This window comes from Micromys minutus (genome assembly GCF_963924665.1).
Source record: "Micromys minutus genome assembly, chromosome: 21".
Lineage (NCBI taxonomy): Eukaryota > Metazoa > Chordata > Mammalia > Rodentia > Muridae > Micromys > Micromys minutus.
The window spans coordinates 51,918,703-51,942,465 of record NC_137956.1 but is presented as its reverse complement, the minus strand read 5'-3'; the positions used below and the strand labels follow the sequence as shown (position 1 = coordinate 51,942,465).

Sequence of the window (23,763 nt, the reverse complement as noted above, 5' to 3'; positions counted from 1 at the left end):
GCCAGATCTCTGGAGAAGAGAGGAAAGGGAAGCTACTTAAGAGAGAGCAGTGCAGAGAGAGGGAGGGAAGAAGGAGGCAGTTTTACTGGGAGAGTTTTACAGAGACAGGCTGAAGAGAGAACAAGCTAGACACAGGGGAAGACAGGAGCAAGGAGGTTAGAACAGATTGCTAGAGTTAGTTTGAGGTCAAGCAAAGTCATTCAGGAGGGGGGGGCAGAGAGACAGAGACACACACACACACAGAGACAGAGAGACAAAGAGAGGAGGGGGTAGGAGGGAAGGAGGGAGGGAGGGAGGGAGGGAGAGGGGGAGGAGAGAGAGAAGCCAGACTGGGTCAGTCTGCTTGGGGAGTTTGAGCCACAACAGCTGGGTTGAATCCATCAGCCAGAGCTCTGTAAGAACAAGAAAGGGTCTCAGAGGCTGAAAACACTCCAGGCCTAGATAAGACTATATGGAGGCTTCCAGGACTAGGCCTAGATTAGCAGACCAAGGCAGTCTGAGAGGACAATAACTTCAGGAGAATAAAAGTTATATTTACAGTGATGTGTTTATGACATTAAAAGGCATCTGAAGGCATGAAGTGACATCACAGTCACTCCTGGATGACTTCAGGTTACAGATACAGAGCTTGCTCGGGCCATGTCTGTAACAGTATTTTACTGATGACCCTCAGAAAGTCAGCTTTGCCTAATTTACTGGTAGTCTGGGTCCACACCTGCTGATTTAGCTGTCTCCCACCCAGGAGCTGACACCCAGGAAACAACAGTTCTGTTCTTCTCTGACGATCTTGCTTTTGCTAATGACATGCTGGAGGCCAAATCAATGACAGTGGTGTCACTGTCTGGGGCCCATAAGCCATCTGGGGTTCGAACCCCCCACTGGGCTGTGATGAGACTCTGGTGAGGATCAGCAGCTCAGAACAAGGTTCTCATCACAGAGCACACTCTACATGTTGAAACAGTGGCTATGACACAGTCCTTCTGTTCAGCCTCAGAAGTGGAGCCCTATCTTAGAGCGTACATTAAACTCAGAACAGGCCACCCAACTGGAGTGGAAGAGACCTGTGTGGCACAGTTGAGCGGTGCTGGAGACATGTGCGGGACAATTTGTAGAGGAACCGGTATCCATGTCCAGTTCTGCAGTGAGTGGTTTTATCTGTCCCATAGTCATACAGCCCAGCTAGTACCATCTGCATACCTGACTGTTGTGCAGATCCTGAGCCTAAGTGGCTCCTCTGGTCTACACAACCCCTGAGAAGTGTCCAAAATGGCACATGGGTAGGTCCAAAAGTGTGCAAAAGCTCCTGGCTGCTTGCCAGCCTTGCCCGCTTCTTTTCTACTTCTTGCTCCAACCCAGCAGCACCTCCAGTGGCTCATACCCTGAGTGGGAGTGGAGGGGTACGGGACAACTGAATGCATCTTCTCTCATCCATCTTTGCCGTATACATTCTCATTTAGGTCCAGACAGCAGCACACAGGCCTCCTGCTGACTCAGTTGGTCCTGGCACAAAGGCCAATGTCCTTGACGACATTTGTCTTATTGCTTAAGTTAACATTCCTTCCCTTGGTCTTAGCAGGGAAGGAGGATCTGGAAGCCCTGATCACTCCTGCACCAAGAAATTGATGAGGGCAGTCCTGGGGGAGAGGAAGGCCTTCCTGATGCTTCTCCCCTGTAGCAGCTTGATGCCTAGCTCACTCTGGAGAACAAATTCATGGACTTTGTCCTGGTCCTGGGCAACATGCTGGGGCACAGGGATTTTGCCACAGGCTTTGTTGTTGATCTGAGGAGAAAAAGAACAGAAAGAGTGAGGGGAGTCCACAGGGAAGCAGGCTGTGAGGAGGCTCAGATTCAAGCTAAGCATTCTTTCTGAACATGGGGCTTCTTGTGGTCCAGGTTTGGCACAGGTACAGTGGGGCCAGGCTTGCTGGCCTGCCTTCAGGAGATTTACTGTTTCTTAGCTTCCGGGTGGAATGTAATGCTGGCACCTTCCACAGTACATGTTCATTTTGTTTATTCTTTTCCTTCTTTTGTGCTCTTCCATCTCCCTGGACTTTAAGCTCCATGAAGATACGAACCCTGTTGCCCCACTGGAATTTTGTTTTTGTTGAGACAAAGTCTTATCATACAGCCCTGGCTAGTATCAAACTCACAGTGGTCCACATGCTTCAGCTTCTCAAGTGCTGAGATTACAGAGGAAACCACTGTACTTGGCTTTTGTTTGATTTGTATCCCTAGAACCTTTCACTAGGCTTGACCTAGAGTCAGGACTGGACATGGGTAAAGTAAGTCATTTCTTTGAACTTCTTTCCTTAACTAAGAATGGTATAGCTTCCTGTAGATTAAGACAAGGAAAACCACACTGGGATGAAAATGACCTACTTCCAATCCACCTGTCATCCAGAGAGGATCAGGTGAAAGAAACATCTCTTGGTCTCTTCATCTTCTGCCACATGAGTCATTGACAGGTCAGGACATTTGTCTCATGGTAAACAAATAGAAACTGTATAAAGGGAACACACAGGGATCTAGTTTTTAAATAAAAAGGTTTGAGAAGGAAACAAAACCCCTAATTCTTGCTGGGCCTGGTGGCACAGGCCTGTAATTCCAGAGCCTCAGCTTGGAGGCTGAAGCAAGAGAACAGATAGCTCAGGACTAGTGTAGGTTACAGATCAAGCCCAGGTCAGTTTGAGCAATTTACTGAGACCTGCTCTTAAAGTAAAAAGTAAGGAGAGGGCTGGGAGCGCAGCTTGCCAGGACGCACTGGGCTCTAGGTGCAACCCCAGAACCTAAAAACAAAATAAAACAAAAATGTGAACTTTGGGCTGGGCATGGTGGTGTATTCGTTTAATCCCAACACTCAGGAGGCAGAGGCAGGAGGATTTCTGTGAGTTTGAGGCCAGCCAAAAACAAGTTTCTGGGACAGCCACAGCACAGAGAAACCTTGTCTCAGAACAAAAACAAAAACAAAGCTTCTGACTTTCCCCTCTTAGATCATACTCTTATATATCGAAAATGATACTGTTTACAAAAAAAAAAAGTTTTATGTAGCTTTACTGAGATATGTTTGACATTTTTTTTATTTCGTGTGAGTGGGTAGTCTACCTGCATGTATATTTGTGCACGCTCAGTGCCAGTGGAGGCTAGAAGAGGGCATCAGAGCCCACGGAACTGCAGTAACACATGGTTGTGGACACCAAACTCACATCCTCTGGAAGAACATCCAGTGCTCTTAATTATCAAGCCATTTCTCCAGCACAACAGAGGGTTTCTGTTACCTTCTATGTGTGTCTCCACTGTGTCCCCTAAACATAACCAGGTGCTCCTAAATGCAGCTGGAAGACCCTGGAGCCATTAAGGCAGACTGCATTGATGTTTCCCCTTTCCAGTCCTTCCAGGTCCTGAGGGTTGACGCTTACATGCTTCTGAGATATACTGAGGGCACAGAGAAGGGAACACAGACCTCTGTGTTGTGGGCTTGGTTAGGAGGGGCAGGGTGGGGGCTGGGTTGATGGTTGCTATGAGGAGAGTGATAGTCTGTAGACCACAGTCAGGCCCTATGGGTGGCACTCACCAGAACGGCCATCTGCACCATATCAGGCTTCTGAAGGAACTGTGAGTCCACAGTGGGCCAGGCCTGAAGCATCACGCCGGCATCCCAGGCATAATGGTCACAGAGTTTGCTTGGTACCAGTGCGAGGCCTGCAATGCCAAGGCACAGAAGGTGATTAGTGAACAGGGTGCAAAGGCTCAGCCCTTGGCTTAGAGCCTTTTGAGGAGGCTAGGGAGGCCATGGACGACCTTTTCTACGATGTTGTGGACTGGCCACCCTGAGAAGTACTTGTGCTTCTGTTTTTCGGGCTTCTGCATTGAGTTCTTGTGCCAATATATGAGAGTTCTTATAAATTTTAAAACCTTTTCCCCCTATTTGACACTCTTATGACTGTATGGCCGATCAATAGGATAGAAGTCAAGACTGCTTAGGGCCTGAGGATCAAGTGGTGTGCTTCATCGCAGGGAGGAGCTGACCTCTTCCCACAGCTGGTCTGTGATCCCAGGATTCAGTCGGCCTTTCTTTACCAGCATGCGGGATGTGAGGAAGGAGGGACATGGGAGTCTGAAGTGAGTGGAGAAGCAAGGCTGCCATGTCTTGGGACCACCCCATTGCTGGAGAAGGAATGCCTTCCTGAGAACAGGCCCCAAGCACAGGCTGTCCCCAACCCCTTTCACACAGAGTACACTAGACAGAAGGATGACCTCAGCTCTCCCAGGAACTTAGCATTCTCACCCTACTCCATATTCTCACCTCACTGGATCCCTCTCATGAACAAACCCTTGGCTCAGGGTGGGACACAAGAAGGGGGTATGGTATTAACCCTTTCCAGTCTTCCCTCCTGGATGGCTGGGCCTTCTCTCCTTTTAGAGCTAGGAATGGAACCCAGTGCCTCAAGCATGCTAAGCAGCTCCACTACTAAGATGTACCTCAAGATCCTCCTTTTCTTCTAAAAACAGTGTTTTATGTGTTTTTTTATAAGAAATGTATTGCTTTTATACATACTGCTTATGTGTACATTACAGTTGTACTGGTGATGAACTTGGGGTTTTGCATGTGCTAAGCAAGAACTTTACCACTGAACTACACTCACAGCTCTTTTGTAGGTATTTAAGTATACTGTAAAATCAATTCAATAATTTTCTTCTGGTTTCTTTGGAAGGATTCTTTTTTTTTCCCTCCTATTTAACTTTCAAATTTACTAGTAATTTATTTTGTTTATAATGTTAAAAAATTATTTTAAAAAACACAAAGTAAATTTTATAAACCCAGTTATTGCACAAAGCTTTCTTTCCCCATTGATTTGTGGGTTTTCCTTCAAAATATTATTTATACTAGGATTGGTTTGGGACCACTGGCTTCAGATATTCAAAGTACGTGTATGCAAGCGGGTAGAAACCTTGGGCCAGAATGGGAACCAGCACATACTGCTTCCTTTACTTACAAGAAAAATTCCAGAGATACAGATCAGTAGGAAATGTCTGTTAGCATAAACACTGTCCTGGGTCTGACACCAGGATTGCAAACGCACACAAAAACACACAAGTGTGCGTGCATGTGCACACATACACAGGACCAGCCTCATTGAACCAGGAGTTAGTAATTGTTCGTTTATGCCTAGTGTGAGTTCCCCTTTTCTTCACAGACTGAAACTGACAGACATTAGGTAAGCCTGAGTTGTGGACAGGCCACTGGGTAGTGCTGATACATTTTATTCTACTGGCCTCTGCCTTGACTTGTGTGCTGGCGCTCTATGCATTCACTGTAGCTTTTAAAGTTTTCCTATCTGATACCTAGGTGATCTGGTATTGCCAGTTACTAGGAGCGAAGTGAAGGCTCCTTGGGGCCCAAGGAGTACCAGGCCTGGCCTCCTCCTCCTGGTGCCAAGTTGGTCCTAGTCCTCTTCCTGGTGCACCGCACGTCCCGGCCTGAGCTGTCGTACTTCTCAATGAACGTAATGGCCTTTTGGCAAATGCAGAAAAGATTCTGGCTTCTTCCTTCTCTAAAGTGAAATGGAGGTCACAGAAAACAGACAATCATGTCTTTATTTGCTGAGCTGGTAGTGGCTTGTCCTGTGACCCAGATGTATTGGGAAGGTTTCCAAAACACCCGTATGGAAGTCATACACGATGCCTAGGAGATGAAAGGATCTTGGATAAAAATGTTCTGGACAGAAGCTGTTATAAATTCCACTTAGAAAAACAAGGAAGCCCAGACTTCCTGGAGTAATCAGGATGTTTATTTATAGGTATGGTCCCTGGCCAGGCTTTGGCTGCAGGGATGGAGTATAGTACCCCACATATGTACAGGTTTTTGCCACTTTACTCTTCTAAGTGAAAATAACCAACATGCATATGACAAACACAAAGACACAGCCAAGGTGAGAGGTCAACAAAATGGGATTGGTCTGAATGCAGGAGATGAGTGACAAAGGTCTGGCCTGCAGGGCCACCATGCAGGGCCAGCTGCACCCCTTTTGTCCCCACCTCTGGAGAGCTGACCTTCCTGCAGAAGACAAAAACAAGCCTCCCCACTCCCACTCTGAGCACAGGATCCCAGGCTGCCTTGGCGGCCCACAGTGAATGCTAGAGGGTTGGGAGTGGTGGGCAGTTTCTATGGATGGCCATCCTCTTCTGGTGGCATTTTGGAGCTGTGTCTGCCCCCATCTCCCCATCCTTTTCTGTGAGTATGTCAGGAGGCCTGGGGTCTGGGCTCACACTGCTTGTAGCAACCCTGGCAGTTCCAAGAAGATGAGCAGGAAGCAGGCCACTTCATGCTGACCTTTCCCAGAGAAATGAATTTGCTCAAGTGCTTTTGAAAGGACAACATCCAGATTGTATGAATATACCATCAGCAGCTGGGGTGTAGCTCAGTGGTGTAGCATGTACAAAGCTGGAATAACACCACAAACTTACAACAATCATACAAACAAACAAGCACAACTCGTCAGAGGGCCGGTGTGATGGAGACTCTCCATGAACGTCTGAACCGAGCTCATGAGATCACAATGAAGACAGGTTAGGGGTTAGTGGGTAAAAGTGCTCATTGAGCAAGCTTGATGGTCTGAGTTTGGATGCTCAGAATCCATGTAAAAGTTGGACACAGTAGCCTAAGCATCTGTGGTCCATGAGTGCTGCTATGGGAGACAGGAGGTGGAGACAGGAGCATCTCTATTAGTTCTTGGGCCAGCGAGCCTGGCCTACACAGTAGTTAACACCCTGTCTCAAAACAAGGTAGAAAGGTGAGAACTGACACCCAAAGGTTGTCTTCTGACCCCCTCCCCACACACACAGGTGGGGGAGGGGGCTTGGACAAATGATAGTAGTAACTAGTTAGATAGATAGACAAGGACATTTCTACATACCTGCCCAGAGTTCTGAGGTTATATGAGGGGCCAGGGGGGCAGCCATCACCAGCAGGGCACACAGAGTATCCTCAAACTCAGGACTGTGGAGAACCACTCTCTGAGAGGCTTGCTAAAGAAGAAGAAGGAACATTTAAGACTGAGGTACAAATCAGCAGGGTAAGACAGGCAATGAAGAAAGTACAATCTAGAGGCTCAGTGGTGGGAGAAATAGTCACTAACTCTTTGCTCGGTTCAGAGGACTTCTCTCACAGAACCATATTCTCAGTGCTCACAACCGCCCATCAAGGGTGAGATTTGTGCTGAGCATCAACAAGGGAGGAGCAGCTGCTCTGGGAACAAGTCAAACTTTAAGGCCCTCTGCAAGGTTTCCTATGTGTTGTGGCCTAGGGGAAAAGGCAAAGACTGTCTCCTAAGGTTTTCCACTGTGGAATACCAGGGTGAGGGTCCTCTCTATCTACCAATTATTGACAAGTTCTTCCTTTGTCAAGAAAAGCTGGAGTAATGTGCAGCAAGATGAGCAGCGCGGAGATAACAGGCCTCCTGCCGGTGGGAGTGATTCTGCACCACCTCAGTTACAAACACAAACACTGTCGCTGCCAAGGAAGCACCGGACACACGCAGGAAGTCAGGTCACAGGGGAAGAAGGTTAGAACAGACACACGCCTAAGCCTGGCTGTGGCTTTCAATTAGTCAGTCAGACATGGAGTCTAACCTCTCAGGCCCCCATGGCAGGCCAGCCTGGGCTGCACAGTAAGACCCCGTCTCAGAAAAAGCAAAGGACTCTGCCCAGATACCCTTTAAAACCCTGAGGTAGTATGACAGGGACCTGAGCAGGCATGGAAGGAGCACTCCCAACAATTTACCCAACCACTTACCGAGAGGGCGCTGGTCAGTCCCATCAGCTGAGAAACCACAGAATTCAGGACAAAGTCCTCTGTGAAATGGGTGGTCACCTGTTGATAAAAATGGATTTTTTTTTTACTCACCTTTTTTTTCAAAAATCCCTTTCCAGAAAAAAAAGTGATAAAGAAAAACAAAAAACAAAAAACAGAACAAAACCCAAACAAGAGAGCTGACTGAAAATAACAAAAAATGCATACAAACATATTTACTGCCTTGAATAATGACGAGACTTTATGAGCACAAAGACTTTTAAATTCAAAGTCAATGCTGTCTCCACTACTTAAGACTGCCTCTCTTTCCACACAATATATGCTTACGAAGACAATGCGAGCTGGTTGCCGAAACAGGAGGTAGGGGCTGCTGATGAGCAGCATAAAGCCTTGGGGGGCAGGTGAAACAGACCAGGAAACACTCTCATAGCCGGAGTGAGGCCTGGGGCTCACTCCCCACCGCTGCATCCCTAAGATATCAGGAGCTCACAGCTGCTGGAACAGCATCAATTTTCTGAACTATGTTCCAGGGAGATAAGGCTTGGTGTGAGAGCAACCACCTGACAGCACTTAGACCCCAGACTCACCCTGGGACTTTCTCTATGTGAAAGATGGAAATAGAACTGAAGACAGAAATGCCATTAGATAAGCATGCTAGACCCAGAGCCACCCGCTCAGGTCACACAAACAAAAACAAACAATGTCACCTGAGTTACCATCCAGGTGGGAAGGGATCTTGGAGGCTTCCACAGACTTGAATCAGCACAGTTTTCCCCCAGGCCCTGGACACTCTAAACAAGTGTTCTATCACCAGCCTACACCCAGCCCCGAATTGCAAGTGGAAAACAAACTGGTCTATGAAGAATTTGGTTATCAGAAACCCATTAAAAATAACCTCATATTTGTGGAAAGTAACCTAAAACAAGTCCTATGGAAAGCTCCTGACGAGTACAGGAATGCTCAGGTCCAATCTGTGCTCAGTCCCTCACTAGCTGCAGTACTTTCAGCAAGATACCTGACCTGTGTGGGTCTCAGCCTCATCTGTAGTATTTTATGGCAGTCTGTTACTTTGGATCAACCCGCAGGTCAAGTCCAGAGACAAAGGGAATAGGTGGCTTCCTGAGATCTAGGAGGAGGAAGGTGACAGGAAGGAGGGACAGCCACTATTTGAGAACACCTCTTTCCATTAGAAAGTCTGTGTAAACAGCCAAAGTAATGAGGGAATTAAGACAACAAGGCTTCTCACAAAGAAGTCTCATGTGGCCCTCCAGCATACAGGCTTCACAGACTGCGGGCAAAGGCTCCCTCAGAGTAAGTAGCAACATATGGCCCAGTCCATGGATTCTGACCTGAGTTATGACTGCATTTTTGTACTCCCAGAGGCTTCGGGCCTTGGTTTTCTCCTTGTGGTTCAGCAGCTGAGGTTGGGGGACTGTCCCAGAAGTCCTTGCCTCAATGAATCTTGTTGTTAGGGACCACAGCCGCTGTTGCCATCTTAGCACTCCCGGGAGTGCATCAGCTGCATTTCGTTAAGTCAAGAAGACAAAGAAAGAGTCTGGTAAGAAGGGAATGAGAAAGGCCCCACGGTCCTCCATGGTCAGTGACAACTCTTTTCCAGATCCCTGATGCTCAGTAGTTGCTACCTGCCCTGGGATGGACAACAGTGCACTGCCTTCTGGGTCACAAACTTGCTGTGACAGAGAGGCCTTGGGGACAACAAGGTGCTTAAGATCGCTGCCACTCTAGTGAAGCTGGGATCTCATGGGGACAGGTGACAGCGGCAGTGGCTGCACAACATGATGGGGAACAGACCTGTAGCACAGTGCGAGGTCAGCTAACAACCCCTCACCTTGTTACTTGTTATGTATCCAAATATGCTCACCAAGTCTAGCCACTGTTTTGACCTGGGGAAACAGAGCGGACCACATGGGGGTTCTGGGTCACACAGCCAACCACATTAAGCTTGTGTTCAGATGGCTGAGCCCTGTGGCTCTTGGGTTGGGCATTCTCAAGAGTGGGGATGCAGCAGGGACAGCTGGAGGCTTGTGAAAAGCAGACATGGAGACCTGCCCATGTACGAAAGAGAGAGGACTAGTGCCTACCCTGCTCTGCATGCTCTGCCTCTGTTCCTTAAAGGTAGTTTGTTAGGGTTTTTGTCTGCCACAACTGCCCAGATCCACAGCCAGTCCTCAGACAAAGCAGACTCCTCCCACAGCCACTGGCTTTCGCTTCCCAAACCTACATCCAGGCAGATCACAGGGGCAAAACCAAAGCTTTGGAGAAACAAAACCTCATCCCTGAAGTAGCGGGGAGTCAGGGAGTGGCTGATGGGCTGCATGCGGTCCCCGCATCCAGGCATCTTGGTGAGGGAGGAGGACTCTGTTCTAGAAAATCCTTCCAAGGACTGCTAAAGAAGACTGCTTTTCTGAGTTCTGCAGGCCTAGGTAAGCACAGAGGGTCGGTCTTTAAGGAAGCAGCTGTCCAGAGACCTCACATTACAGTCAGCACTGAGCCTGCCATGGTGTGGGTTTCTGAGCCCCTCTGCTTGTGTGGTGAGGACTGTGAATGTGCTCAGGCAGTGGGAACCTCCTTCACCTGCCCCACAGGCACCCAAGGACAGAAGACTATAGACTTCCCACTTCCGTCCAGTTCCCTCAGAGTTCCGGCAGACTCACTCTTTACATCCCACAAGATGTCCTTCTCAGGAGGGGCTGCAAACAGGATGTAGAGCCGGATAGTGTCAATTCCATACTGGGCCACAATCTCCTCAGGGTCCACACCATTGTGCTTGGACTTGCTCATCTTCTCCCATGTCACCTCTAACTCCTCTTTTGTTTTTGCACACACAGGAGCGGGACCTGGATGCCAGAAGAGACGATACAGGATTCCGAGCAGGTGCTGACAGGGAGGTGCGGGAAGTGCGCAGGGTAGAAATTCTAAGACTCCATGCTCTGAGTCTGAGTCTCTCCAGCAATGGACTGGCAAATAAAGCTAGACAAGATGAAGACGTCCAAGGAAACACTAATTACATGGGAAGGGGCTGGGTTCAAGGGTGTAGCCAGTCCCAGGAGCACCCCACAGAGGCCTGACCAGAACCTGTCTTAGACTCAACTCCCAGCTGGGGTCCAGTAGCAGATGCTGGCTTCTTAAGAGCTTCTGGATCTTGGCTCTTACCTGCCCCAGCCAGGTTGGGCCCTCCTTACCTGAGAAATCTATATCCTCTCTCTTCAGACACTGCCCAGATGGAAGGTGGAATGTCTGTCCCTTAATGAGGCCTTGGGCCAGTAGTTTACGGAAAGGTTCCCTGAGGAAAGATCACAGAAAAAAAGAAAAACAATGTGGATGGAGTGGGTGCAGCAGGCAGGACTCAAGGTGTCCAGAAATCATCACTACCGACCACACCTTAGAGTGGGCTCCTTGGATACAGTGGTAGCACTAAGTCAACGCAGCAGCCAGGTTTAGGTACAGGCCACTTGGCACTGAGGTGAAGTGGGAAGGGCACAGGCCTCAGATCTGGAAAGCCTGGATCTCACCTACTTCTACCCGTGAGCCACAAACACCACTTACTTGCTGCGGGAGTCAGTAACTTATCTGTTGCCACGTGTGGTGGTTTGACAGGTTTGGCCCCCATACACTCAAGTGTTTAAATGCTTGGTCCACAGGGAGGGGCACTATTAGGAGGCGTGGCTTTGTTGGAGGAAGAACACTGGGGCTGGGGCCTTGAGGTCTCACTCAAGCTCCACCCAGTATGGAATTCCCGGCCTTGTTTGCTGCCCTCAGATCAGGATGTAGAATTCTCAGCTCCTCCAGCACCCGTCTGCCTCCACACTGCCATACTTCCTGTCATGCTGATGATAGACTGAACTTGGAAAAGTGGAAGTGTGGCTCCGTGGTACAATGCACTCTTATCACACTCAAGGCCCTGGACTTAGACTCAGCACCAAAACCACGACTAGAACAAGTTAAGTCAGCAGCATTGAGACTCAGTTCCTAGACTCCAGCTACTCAGAAGGTAGGGAAAGGATGATCCTGAGTTTGAGGCCAGCCTAAGCTACACATTACCTTTTCTGAAAGATTTTTTTAAAAAAAGATTTAAAGATAAGGAGTTGGAATCCTGTTATTTATTATCATTGGGGTTTTGTTTTTTCATATAATCAAGTGACGCACCACTGCCACCTTCTGGGGATATGAAGAATTGCAACTTGCTAGCCAGACACCTACCCTGGTATCTACTGAAAACTATACTCTCTGGCTTTTAAATCTCACTCTCTCCCATCATATTCTCTCTCTCTCTCTCTCTCTCTCTCTCTCTCTCTCTCTCTCTCTCTCTCTCTCTCTCTCTCTCTCTCTCTCTCTCTCTCTCTCTCTCTCTCCTCTCTCCCCCTTCCCTCCCACCCCTCCCCTTCCCTCCCACCCCTCCCCTTCCCTGTCCTTTCTTTCCCTCTCCCCCTCCTTCTCTCTTTCCTGTGTTTAAAGCAAATTGTGAAAAGACATTTAGCCTGGGCACTGAAAAGTACACTAGTTGTGGGATAGGTACAAGTTAATGACTCTTCCTGACACAGACACTTGTGTAAACACAGGTGTGCAAACCTAGTGTGGCCCCACCTCCAGCCACTCTGTCTCCACTGCCACCTGACTAGTTTGACTACCACCAGAATCACTTACTTTTCTATTTCAAAATTACTTCAGAGAGTTTCTGGGTGAGGGCCCGGGGTGTGCACACTGCCCTTTCCCCATAATTGGCAGGTGTCCTGTAGAACAGTATTGTCCCAGGACCAAGACTCTGATAACAAATGTGCCTCAATTTCTAAAACTTATGCTACTAGATCCATCTAGACTCCAGCTTCTCTCAGTTACAGCCCAGCAGGTACTGTCTCAGATGATTTAGCACAGGGATAATCAAACTAGGCATGGGGGAGGGTGGGAGCTCAGTAATCAAGAGCACCAGTTGTCCCAGTTGACAGGACCTATGAGGCATCTTACTATCTTTAACTCCAGTTCCAGGGATCTAATGCCCTCTTCTGGTCTCTGGGGCACTGTACATATGTGGTGAACACACACACACACACAGGCAAAACGCCCATATAAATAAAACGTTTTTAAAATGCCATGGGTCTTCAGGCCCCCCTGAGCCTCCGCCACACTTCATTCCTGCAGACTTCTCTGAGCCAGTGGCTCTCCTGTAAAGGCAGAGATCGTCTCCTTCAGCCAAGAGAGTGAACGGCTCCTGCATCCCAGTGCGGTATCCTAAGAGCAGGAACGTGGAGTGTGGGGGGCATTCCTGCGTAAGCAGGGGTTGTCACCATTTCCAGGTCAGTCCAGGTTCCTCCTTTAAAGGATGGAAAGAAAGGAGGGAATGGGAAGAAGGGAGGGAGGAAGCAAGCTCAGGAAGTCCCGAGCGTAGATTGACAGGTTTCTGTGAATACTGAAGCCCTGGACAGACAGCTGACTGCACAAGGTAACTGCAGATGTGAAACCAGAAAGAAACCAAGTTGAGGCCTGCCTTCACCCAAAATTACCACAAGCCTCTTTGGGTCTCTTTTTTGCAGGCTACATTCTGTAAATGGCTGCTTTTTAAAATTATTATATAATCACTGCAAAAGTCTGGCTGGGTGTGGTGATATATACCATAAATAATCTCATGGCTGGGTGTGGTGATATATACCATAAATAATCCCATGGCTGGGTGTGGTGATATATACCATAAATAATCCCATGGCTGGGTGTGGTGATATATACCATAAATAATCCCATGGCTGGGTGTGGTGATATATACCATAAATAATCTCATGGCTGGGTGTGGTATTGCACACCATAAATAATCCCAACACTGAGGGAGGAAGAACAAGAGTTCCAGGATGGCCTGGGCCAGATGGTGAGTGTAGAAAAAAAAAAAAATAAAGAAAAGAAAACACATCAACAAAATTTCCATGAAACCATGGACAGTAACAGGACAGAACCCACAGCCAGCAAATCTGTTTTCTGGACTGAGCAGCATGACCTGAACCACACGTGTTTTAACTGACTGTCTGTCTGACGGGCTTAGCGGTGTCCATGCTTCAGACAGCAGTTTCAGCACGCCATTACAGCCAGCATGGTTTCCATACAGGAGAGCTCAGAGCAGAGCTGCCACACCGGGGGAGAGTGGAGCCTGCAGCACCCTCATTCTAATGAAGCTAAATTTCTGTCTGCTTTATGGAGAGTCTGAAAGTTACAGACACATAGATTTTGGTTGAGACAAGGCCAATATTTGCTACCTTTGCCCTCCAAGTAGTGGGATTCCAGGCATGTGCAAAAGTCATGCATTTTTATCTATTAAAAATTTAAAATAGGGACAGGCAAGATGGCTAAGTGCATAAAGATGCTTGAGGAGCAGAGTTCAGTCCCTGGGACCCCACGGTGGAAGGAGAGAAGCAACAGTGCAAGCACAGGCCCTCCTCATGTGCACATGCATAAACTAATCGATAAGTGTAATACAAAGCATGCAAAATAGATCCTCACTATGCAGCTCTCCATAGCCTAGAACTCAAGAGATTTGCCTGCCTCTGTCCCAAGTGATGGGAATAAAGCCGTGAGTTAACACTCCTGATTAAAAAGTTAGGAAAAAAAAATATTTACTGACCCAAGATTTCAGTGTTACGATTGACTCTTAAGACATACTCCCCTATTTTGCTAATAAATAAAGCATCACTCTTTAAAAACATAATGATACATTAAAAAATAAGCAAATGCTTTAATCATTTATGAAAGACTATTCAGAAGTAAAACATATGTATGTTCTGGTGGAGAAAACCATAAAAATATCTACTAAATCAAAAAATCAGAAGGCACATGTAGTATGTGTAACATTCACAAATGAGCAGTCAGGATGGGCACAGTTACACGTCCATAACCCCAGGACTTGGGAGATGGAGCCAGAGGATCAGTTCAAGGTCGTCATCAGAACACACACATAAGGGGACGATGTGGAATATGGAAAGAAACAAAAGCCCAGGTAGCAGACGGATGGTGGGAAACAGGAAGGGAAAGGAGCACTTCCTGTACAGCTAGTAAGCACTTCCGTACTTAACAGGATGACCTGGGATCACTCTGCTAACAACATGCACAGGAGACTGCAATTTATTGTTCTAACAGAAAAATAACTAAAAAGGCCATGGTAAAAAAAAAAAAAAAAAATATATATATATATATATATATATATATATATATATACTGTTTAAAATGTGTTACTTAGCTGGCAAAACCAAAAGAGAATAAACAACAAAAAACCGGAACACTCAGAAAGTACAGATAGTTTAGCCAGTTCTTCTCTAAGTGATCTAGGGAACTCCTGATCAGAGAAGGGGTTACAAAGACTAGATAGGAGATCTGGAGACCAAAACCTTCCCATACAGCAGGAGTCACTGAAGCCACATAAGTATTAGGAAGCTCCTCACAGTTGGTTAGCACAGACAAGTTGTTAAATTTACGTTCATTGACCGAGGCAAACTAAGAAAGCTTCCTGAGGATCTACATACATAAGGCGATCCTCTTACGGTTCTGGGACTGGATTCATGCTGCTTCTGTGGTCACACAACCTCAGGGAGAATCTGACATGGTTGTGGATTGGTGTCCTCTCCATCAATAGAAGGGCGCTAACACAAACTGCCTATACAGAGGTACCAAGAGTTCCCATAAACAAGGAACCATGACAAATAAGCTTGGCTGAAGAATCATTGTCCCCCCAAAAACAATGAGCCATGGTTAAGAGCAGCAAAAAAACAGTGACAAGTTAGATCACAGTGAGCTGAGCACAGGGTTAGCTGTCATATATAAATAAGTTGTATTCAATAAACTTTAGGAAATAGATAGGTTTGAAATATTTATACTAAAAAGAAAGCCAGGGGTGCTGAAGAGATGGTTCCATACTTAGGAGAGCTTACTGCTCTTCCAGAGGACCTGGTCTTGGCTACTGGCACCCACAACTTCCTGTGCCTCATTCCAGAGGATCTGAAACTGTGGTGGATTCCTGTACAGAAGTGATGCAAATATACTCACAGAGGCACATACAAACTCACGAGCTCGCACACACACACACACACACACACACACACACACACACACACACCATACACACACATGCACACACACACACACCATACACACACATGCACACACACACACACCATACACACACATGCACACACACACATGCACACACACACACACCATACACACACATGCACACACACACACACCATACACACACATGCACACACACACCATACACACACATGCGTGTACACACACACATCATACACACATGCACACACATACACACACACCATACACACACATACACACACATACACACCATACACACACGTGCACACACACACACCATACACACACATGCACACACACACACATGCGCATACACACATACACACAGAGAATGTGAAAAGTTAAATGAACAATGGCTAATATGCTGAAATGGTCTAAATACAGTTAACTGAAATTTCAAAAGAAAGAAATTGGAGGGTGGGATGAGGAAGGGACAATTAAGAAGCTGGAAAGGGGGCTCAGAAGTTAAGAGCACTACAGCTCTACTGGAGACTCTGAGGTCCAGCAACCACATGGTGGTTCACAACCATCTGTAATGGGATCTGATGCTCTCTCCTGGTGTGTCTGAAGACAGAGTACTCATATAAATAAATAAATAAATAAATCTTAAAAAAAGAAAAAGAAGCCCCGAATCCAAAGCAGAATAAGAGATCCACACCTACAGAAAGCACATGAACTTCAAAATGCCAAAGACAATGAGGGTGTGTTGGCTGCAAAGAGCTGTCACTCAAAGGAAACCATGGATGCTCAGAGCCCAGATTTCCATCTCACCATGTACCCGTGGCATGGCTAGAATTCACTATACAGACCAGGTTGGTCTCAAACACACTGAGATCCGCCTGCTTCTGCTTCCAGTGTGCTGGGTTTATAGGCATGTACCACAATACCTGGCCTGTTGCAACTGGGAAAACCAGCTGTGGCTGAGGGCTTTTGTGCGAGCTGAGTCCTGAGTTAAGGAGGAGTCGTCTATGGATGATGTTTGGGCTGAGAACAGAGCTCATTGTAAAAACAACAGTATAGAGCACATGAAGCTCTGAGTTTAATACCCAGCACCCAGGAAGCAGAGGCAGACAGATCTCTGTGAGTTTAAGGCCAGCCTGGTCTACAAAGGGAGTTCCAGAACAGCCAGGACAGTTACACAGAGAAACCCTATCTCAAAAAACAAACAAACCAACCAACAAACAAAAATAAAAAGATGTTTGAAAATATGACGCTGAAATAAAATTACTTTTAGAGAAAAGAAAAAAAAAATACATGGACCATCAATAAAGGAAACAAAAAGACATACTGAAGGATATATCTCAGACAAAAAGATTATTTGAGATGTTAAGACATGAGAGGAGAGATGATGAGGAAGGCCAGTGGTCAATTGGTTACAGCTCAATACCTAAGAAACATGCCCAGTGTATGCTCTGGAATTTGACAGGATGAGTCTAAAACTGCTAAAGAAAACAAGGGTATGATCAGAGAAAAATCCTCCAGAATAAAAGGGGCAAAGAGGAGGAGAACTTCCCCCAAAGGACACCAAGATTTGTATATTAAGATAACAAAGGCTGTAAATAACAAACTAACACAACAGAGCCATCAGTGTGTGGAGCAGAGACCCGAGAGCAGGCCCTGGTGGATGCAATGCATTGACTCATGGTGTGGACAGTGGGAAAGGGCTGAGCTGTTCAGCGATAGAGCAAAGGAATGAAAAGAAATAGCCACAGAGGGGAAGGTTAATTTTTTTTATATCTATTTATTTATTTTGGTGTTGGGATTGGATTCCTGGTCTAGTACACACTAGACAAGTGCTCTACAATGCAACCCAACCTTCAACCCGCGTACTAAGTTTTACTATGTTAGACTAAGGATTTCTGCTCATCAAAAGATGCAACAGATAAAAGATAAGAGATAAGCCAAAAATAAGGAAATATTGGCAATACATTCAATGTAAAAAATCAGCATAAAAAATCTTCAAAGGTGAAGAGCCCCGAGGCTGCTGTGGCTATACAATGCAAGTTCTGAGATGGAAATTCCAGTGTGCACAATGGGATGTCCCTCAGCAACAAAACAGGAGGTAAGTTACTTTGTACTGACCATGCTGAATCACAAAACATGTTGGGTGAGGAAACCCTACAGAATATGTGCAATACCATTCTGAAAATCACAGAAGGACCAATGCAGGAAAAATAAACAGAATTGGATATTTTCCGCACAAGCCTCATGACCTGAGGTTGGGCCCCACAACCTAAGGTGAAAAAGGAAACTGATTCCATAAAATTGTCCTCTGACCTCCACATGCATGCTGTGACACACAAGTCCCTCCCCACAATCATACACACATACAACAGAGTCAGGAGTGATACATCTATAAAGAAATGAGTAGTTAAAATTTACTATGGGAGTTATCTCGGGGGAAGGGGTTGGTGGGAAAAGGGGTGATGTGACTGGCAGGAGGCATCCTGTGAGCACCAAGGTATGAGCAATATATCCTTCTACTTCCTACACTGAGGTGGGAACCATGAATGTTCATTTACTTTTTATTTTTTGGTTCTTAGAGACAGGGTCTTATAATGACAAGTAAGTGACAAATTTTTAGTAAAAAATATTATATAAGGTATTTTAAGAATGTCTTTGTTTTAATCCCAGGTGTGGGGATAGGCGGCTATTTCGAAGCATCCAACTATGATTTACCTCACTCTCTGACAAGAGACATGATTTTGCCAGCTGCAGATAGTTTCTGCAACTTGCTGATATTTGGAATTCTGGGGACCTTTCAGAGGGTGTGTAAATGCTGGGGCTCTGAGAGGTGGGGTGGTTGGTTGTTGTTTGCAGTTGGTCATTGTTTTTTGAGTAGTTGTATGCAAAGAAGAAACAACAATAGGAGGAAATTAGACATCCTGATGGGGAAATCAAACTTGCCCCAAGAACTGGATGCGGCTAATTAGCAGGAAGCTGTATAAGGTCACCCCCTTTCTGACTTTATTCAAGGAACTCTTTCCTTTCCTCTCCATCCTTTCCTTTTTCTCTCTTCTCTAGTGTTTGGGGTTGAAAGGGCGGAAGGAAAAGGGTAAAAAGGGGGTGGAGGAAAGAAGAACCCACAAAGTAGCAAACACCAGTTACAGGGTCTTCTTATGTAGCCCAGACTGGCTTCAAACCATGATCTTTTGGCCTCAGATTACCAAATGAGTTATATAATACATTAAAAAAATACAGTCAAGGCCAGACTCAAGTTTGCAGCCATCCTCCTGTCTCTGCCTCCTGAGTGTTAGTATTACAAAAGCACACTGCCCTTCCTTCCATCTTTTGAACGATGTGAGGAACACCTTATAAGTGAACAGGGGAAGAACTGCCAACGGATTTACCACACTCTGTTCTGCTCTGATACACAAGTGTGTCAGAGTCACGCATTAGAGAAGGATTCAGCCAAGCTTAGAGGTACAGTCTACCCAGAGTGAATGCATAACAACACAGCAACACTCCTCTTCCCCTCACAGGCAAAAGTCTCAAATTACTTAACAGACAGATGCACTAGAAGTTGCATTCCATACAAGCCCAAAACAATCCACACTAAACGATTAACTAAGAGGTTTGTGTAAATGGACCTACAATGGCCTCTAAAGCATATATGAAAAACATTCTTTTTATATATACATATTATCTTGATTCCCAACAGATACCTGTTTCCAGTTACTGCTTGTGAACAGAACTGCTTTGAGAAGTACCACAGATGCTCACCTGTGCTTCACCATCTTTTGATCATGGCAGAAGTGACTAAAGAATCGTGCGTAGAACAAGTGCATGACAGCGTGCTCCTTCCCTCCAATGTACAGATCCACAGGCATCCAGAAGTCTGCCAGTGCTGAGCTGAAAGGGCTGCGAGAAAGGTAAGAGAGCACCTTAATACCCTCTTTGCCACAACAGCATAAGTCAGACATGTTGTAATGTGCATATTCCTTGAAAATAATTAGTGTCAGAAAAATGACTTTCTTTTAATAAGAGAAAAATGTATACAGTAAGTAAAAAAGAAACAGTGTTGACTGGATCATGAGCCATCCTCTGACCTCTGTGTGGTTCACAGCATACATGCACACACACACACACACACACACACACACACACACACACACACACTCCCTCACACACTCTAAACAAATGTAATAAAAATGTAATTTTTAATCCCAGCACTTGGGAGGAAGAGCAGGCTGGTCTCTGAGTTTATAAAGCAAGTTCCAGGACAGCCAGGGCTACACAGAGAAACCCTCTCTCTAAAAAGCAACAAAACAAATAATTTTTGAATAAAACAAGAACAAGAGAAAAAGATACCAGCTGCAAAGCATCTCTCTCTGTAGGACGCATATGTGAACGGTTAGCTTTACTTTTCAGTATGGTTAGACAATTGAGGTTTTAAGATTTTTACCAGTAGAGGGCAATAGTAGCATTTATAATAGAAACTAGCATGATATTAAATGTTCATTTTATAACAGAAATCAATCTTATTTTTAAGGTGCTTTGAAATAACCAGCAAGAGTCCAAATATGGCTTACTGAAGGAATAAAATGTATCTAGGGCCTGTCATAAAACATCCCAATAACTCCCTCATCTAGAAGACACTTTGTGACTAACATGGATATCAAAGGTCAGACTTCTTCCTGTTCCTGTCCCCTAATGTACATATGAGAAGGACTCCCCAGGTTGTGTATTTGTTGGCTGCTGCCTTGGGAAAGTCATTGTGGCTGGGAATAGACCTCCCTGTTCCCAAGGCAACCCTCCATCACAAGTTAACTGAGGAATTTTTGCTTTGGAGGATCTGTGCTCCTGGGCTTCAAAATTTCAGTTTCCTCCCCAATGCCACAAAGTATTTTTCTGGTAGCACGTTGTTGGCCAAGCAGCTCTGGAGTGGAAACAGAAACTGCTGGTGGCAGGTCAAGCAGTGTACTTCTTAGCATAAGCCTATTTGCAGTTACTGTGCTAGCTAGCACTCTCTCAAAATTAAAAATAAGACAAAAGCAAAACAAGGTTATCCAAATCAACCAACCAAATGAACAAACAAATTTCCAACTGTTTTTTCTATTTCTTTATGAAAAAAAAGTTTCTTAAAGAAATTCAACTACTGCTGGGCAAGGGAGCATACACCTTTAATTTCCAAACTTGGAAAGCAGAGACAGGCTGATCTTTGTGAGTTCAGCACCAGCATGGTCTACACAGCAAGTCCCAGGACAACCACGATTACACAGTGAGGCCCTGTCTCAAATTAAACAACAACAACAAAAAAATCTAAGTAAGTAAATAAATGAATTCAACTGCTGCTCTGGGCAACCATAAAGCCAGAGTTGAGGGTTGTATTTAGCTAACAAAAAAGTTTAGGATAAATGACAGTAACTATTCAATTTATGTTCTACCTAGGGACAGCACTCTGGAAGTCTCAGGACAATGCTGAGTCAGGGGCAGCATGCCAGGCAAGGAGTGCAGCTGTGCTGTTCCGAGGGGCTATGCGGGAGTCCTCCCTCACACTCCTCTATAGCTCTGGGGTTCCCCATCTCCTTGCATCTTTCCATTTACTTGGTATCCCACTAATTTCTGAAATGAGCACAAATTATGAAACCACAACTGTGCTGCTCAGAATGTGGCTTGAGCATCTGTCTCCAGGAATATGCTACTGTGCTGCTAATAGAGTGCTTTCATTGCTCGTTCTCAGCAGAACATACAACTGGGTGGAACAAGACCCTTTGAGCTTACAGCCTCCCGCCTCGGTCTCCAGTGCTGGCGCTGTAGGTGTGTGCCACCATGCCTGGATTGGAAGCCGTTCATATGTGGATAATACAGTCAGAGAGCACTCTACCATGCTCAAGAGCAACCTGCTAAGGTCCGAGTAGAGTGTTTTCCTGGTTCTGGAACGGTTTTCCTTAGCTCCCATTCTAGCTTTGCTTGGCTGCCTACTGCTCTCTTTTCTGTTTCTGTCTTGTCCAAGAAATAGGCAGAAAAGTCAAACAGCACTTGAAAGTTTATCATGAAGAACCAGTGGTCTCAACCTTAGTTCTCCTGCACCCTGGCCTGAACCTTAGCCACTTCCGTTTTGTTAAAGTCAGGTTCTCACTGTGTAGCACCCAGATGCCTGGAACTCGTTATTTAGACAGACAGACGTTAAACTCACAGATAGCCACCTGCTTCTGCCTCCTGGGCGTGGGGATTAAAGACATTATCAATCTGGTCACCTACTCACTTTAATGCTATTCCTCTTCATCCTTCCTCTTCTTTCCCTCCCCCACCTCTCTCTTTGACATGGGGTCTTGTATAGCTCAGGCTGGCCTTGATCTCTCGATTCCAGCCCTGCCTCCAGACTGCTGGGATTATACACATGTACCAACACTCTTGGCTCCCACTCTTTTTAAAAAATTCTTTTAAATTGAATATTTTCTTTATTTACATTTTAAATGTTATCCCTTTTCCTGGTTTCCCCTCTGGAATCCCCAATCCCATGCCCCTTCCCCTGTCTCTATGGCAGTGCCACCCCACTCCCTCCAGCCTCAATACCCTGGCATTCCCCTACCCTGGGGCATTGCTTGGCTCTTACTTCAATTATTTTAAAATGTTTATATTCATTTGCACTTTAGGAGATTTATTGACCATGTGTAGTAAGAGTTTAAGTGTCTTAGCTTTTCCCAACACTGTCCTGTCTCTCTGCAGTCCACGTTGGGCACCCCTACCGTCCCTACCGTCCCTGCTGTCCCTACCGTCCCTACTGTCCCTGCAGTCCATGTTGGGCACCCCTACCATCCCTACCGTCCCATGGTGTAGGGTGTTCACATCTTCTTCCTTTAGCTGTTTTTTTCAATTTATATTATAGATGGGATTTACTGGCTGAGTAATATAAATTAATAATTACTATACTCACATTAAAAGAGCCTTCTCTCTGGCACTCTAAGCTACCCCAAGCTGAGAGCCTTGCAGGAAGTATGCAGCTGACCAACAATGGCCACCACTGTGTCTATGGGCTACTCAGGCTCAGCCCCAGGTTTCCATCTACTGCCAGGAGAGAAAAGGAGGGCACCAGTCCAAAGGTGCATCTGGCACCTTGGGTTCTGAATGGACATGTGCACTGGCATTCTTCCCACAGCCTTGCTGAGGCACTGGAAGCTTTGCTATGGTCAAGGTTCCTCTGAATCCTCCCTCTTCTACTGCCTCTGGGTGCCAGTCACACACACACACACACACACACACACACACACACACACACACACACATACACGGTGGTGTGTGTTCTCTCTGCCAGCTCAGCTCCTCTCTCTGTCCTACCAGGATGTTCCCAGCACCTCCCTTGCATATTTAATTCCATCTTGGTTTTGCTTCATGGAGGATGCAAAGTGCTACTTGTTACCCAGGAGGGACATTACCTATGAGTATTGTGAGGGTCAGTGTATCTGAGGTAGTACCATGCAGAATCCACAAAGGTGTCCATGGTGTCCGTCTCTCTCTTGGCTGATCCCTTGCACCTGAGAAAAGAAATTTATCAACTTGCTTCCCCCCCAACCCCCGCCCCTCTGGGTTTCAGTGCACAGTTTCCCACCAGACGTACTTGTGAGATGTTGGGCAGTGTTAAGTTTGACCGAGGGTGCTCTTGGGGAGCAAGGAAAAGAGGAATAGTTTCCAAAAGGAATTTTCCATTCACTGAGCACATAAAAGCTGCAGTCTGTTTGCAATTTACAAAGGAAAAGAAGGGTTGTGTGTTACATCCCAGATCTGTTAAGCAGTCTATACTGGCTCTCTGAAGAAGGAATCAGCCCTCCCACCCCACCTCAGGTCAGATGACCATATTGACCAGGCCTCCCACCTGCATTTTAGTCAGGAGGCCGGGGCATGGTGGG

The 23,763-nt window shown here is 46.0% G+C and overlaps 1 protein-coding gene across 2 annotated transcripts in view; it reads right to left on the bottom strand.

Moving 5' to 3' along the window:
• Positions 1-416: 416 nt before the first annotated feature.
• The window catches only part of LARS2 (leucyl-tRNA synthetase 2, mitochondrial), an 85,941-nt gene continuing 62,594 nt past the window's right edge, over positions 417-23,763 (bottom strand). For both annotated transcript variants that reach the window (XM_080934719.1, XM_080934718.1), the window contains exons 13-21: positions 23,293-23,391; positions 19,637-19,774; positions 11,014-11,114; positions 10,486-10,668; positions 9,160-9,329; positions 7,793-7,870; positions 6,915-7,026; positions 3,572-3,699; positions 417-1,780 (exon numbers count right to left, since the gene is read on the bottom strand). In XM_080934719.1, the coding sequence (XP_080790845.1) occupies positions 1,601-1,780; positions 3,572-3,699; positions 6,915-7,026; positions 7,793-7,870; positions 9,160-9,329; positions 10,486-10,668; positions 11,014-11,114; positions 19,637-19,774; positions 23,293-23,391 (1,189 nt within the window). In that variant the 3' untranslated portion in view covers positions 417-1,600. The remainder of the gene's footprint in view (positions 1,781-3,571; positions 3,700-6,914; positions 7,027-7,792; positions 7,871-9,159; positions 9,330-10,485; positions 10,669-11,013; positions 11,115-19,636; positions 19,775-23,292; positions 23,392-23,763) is intronic.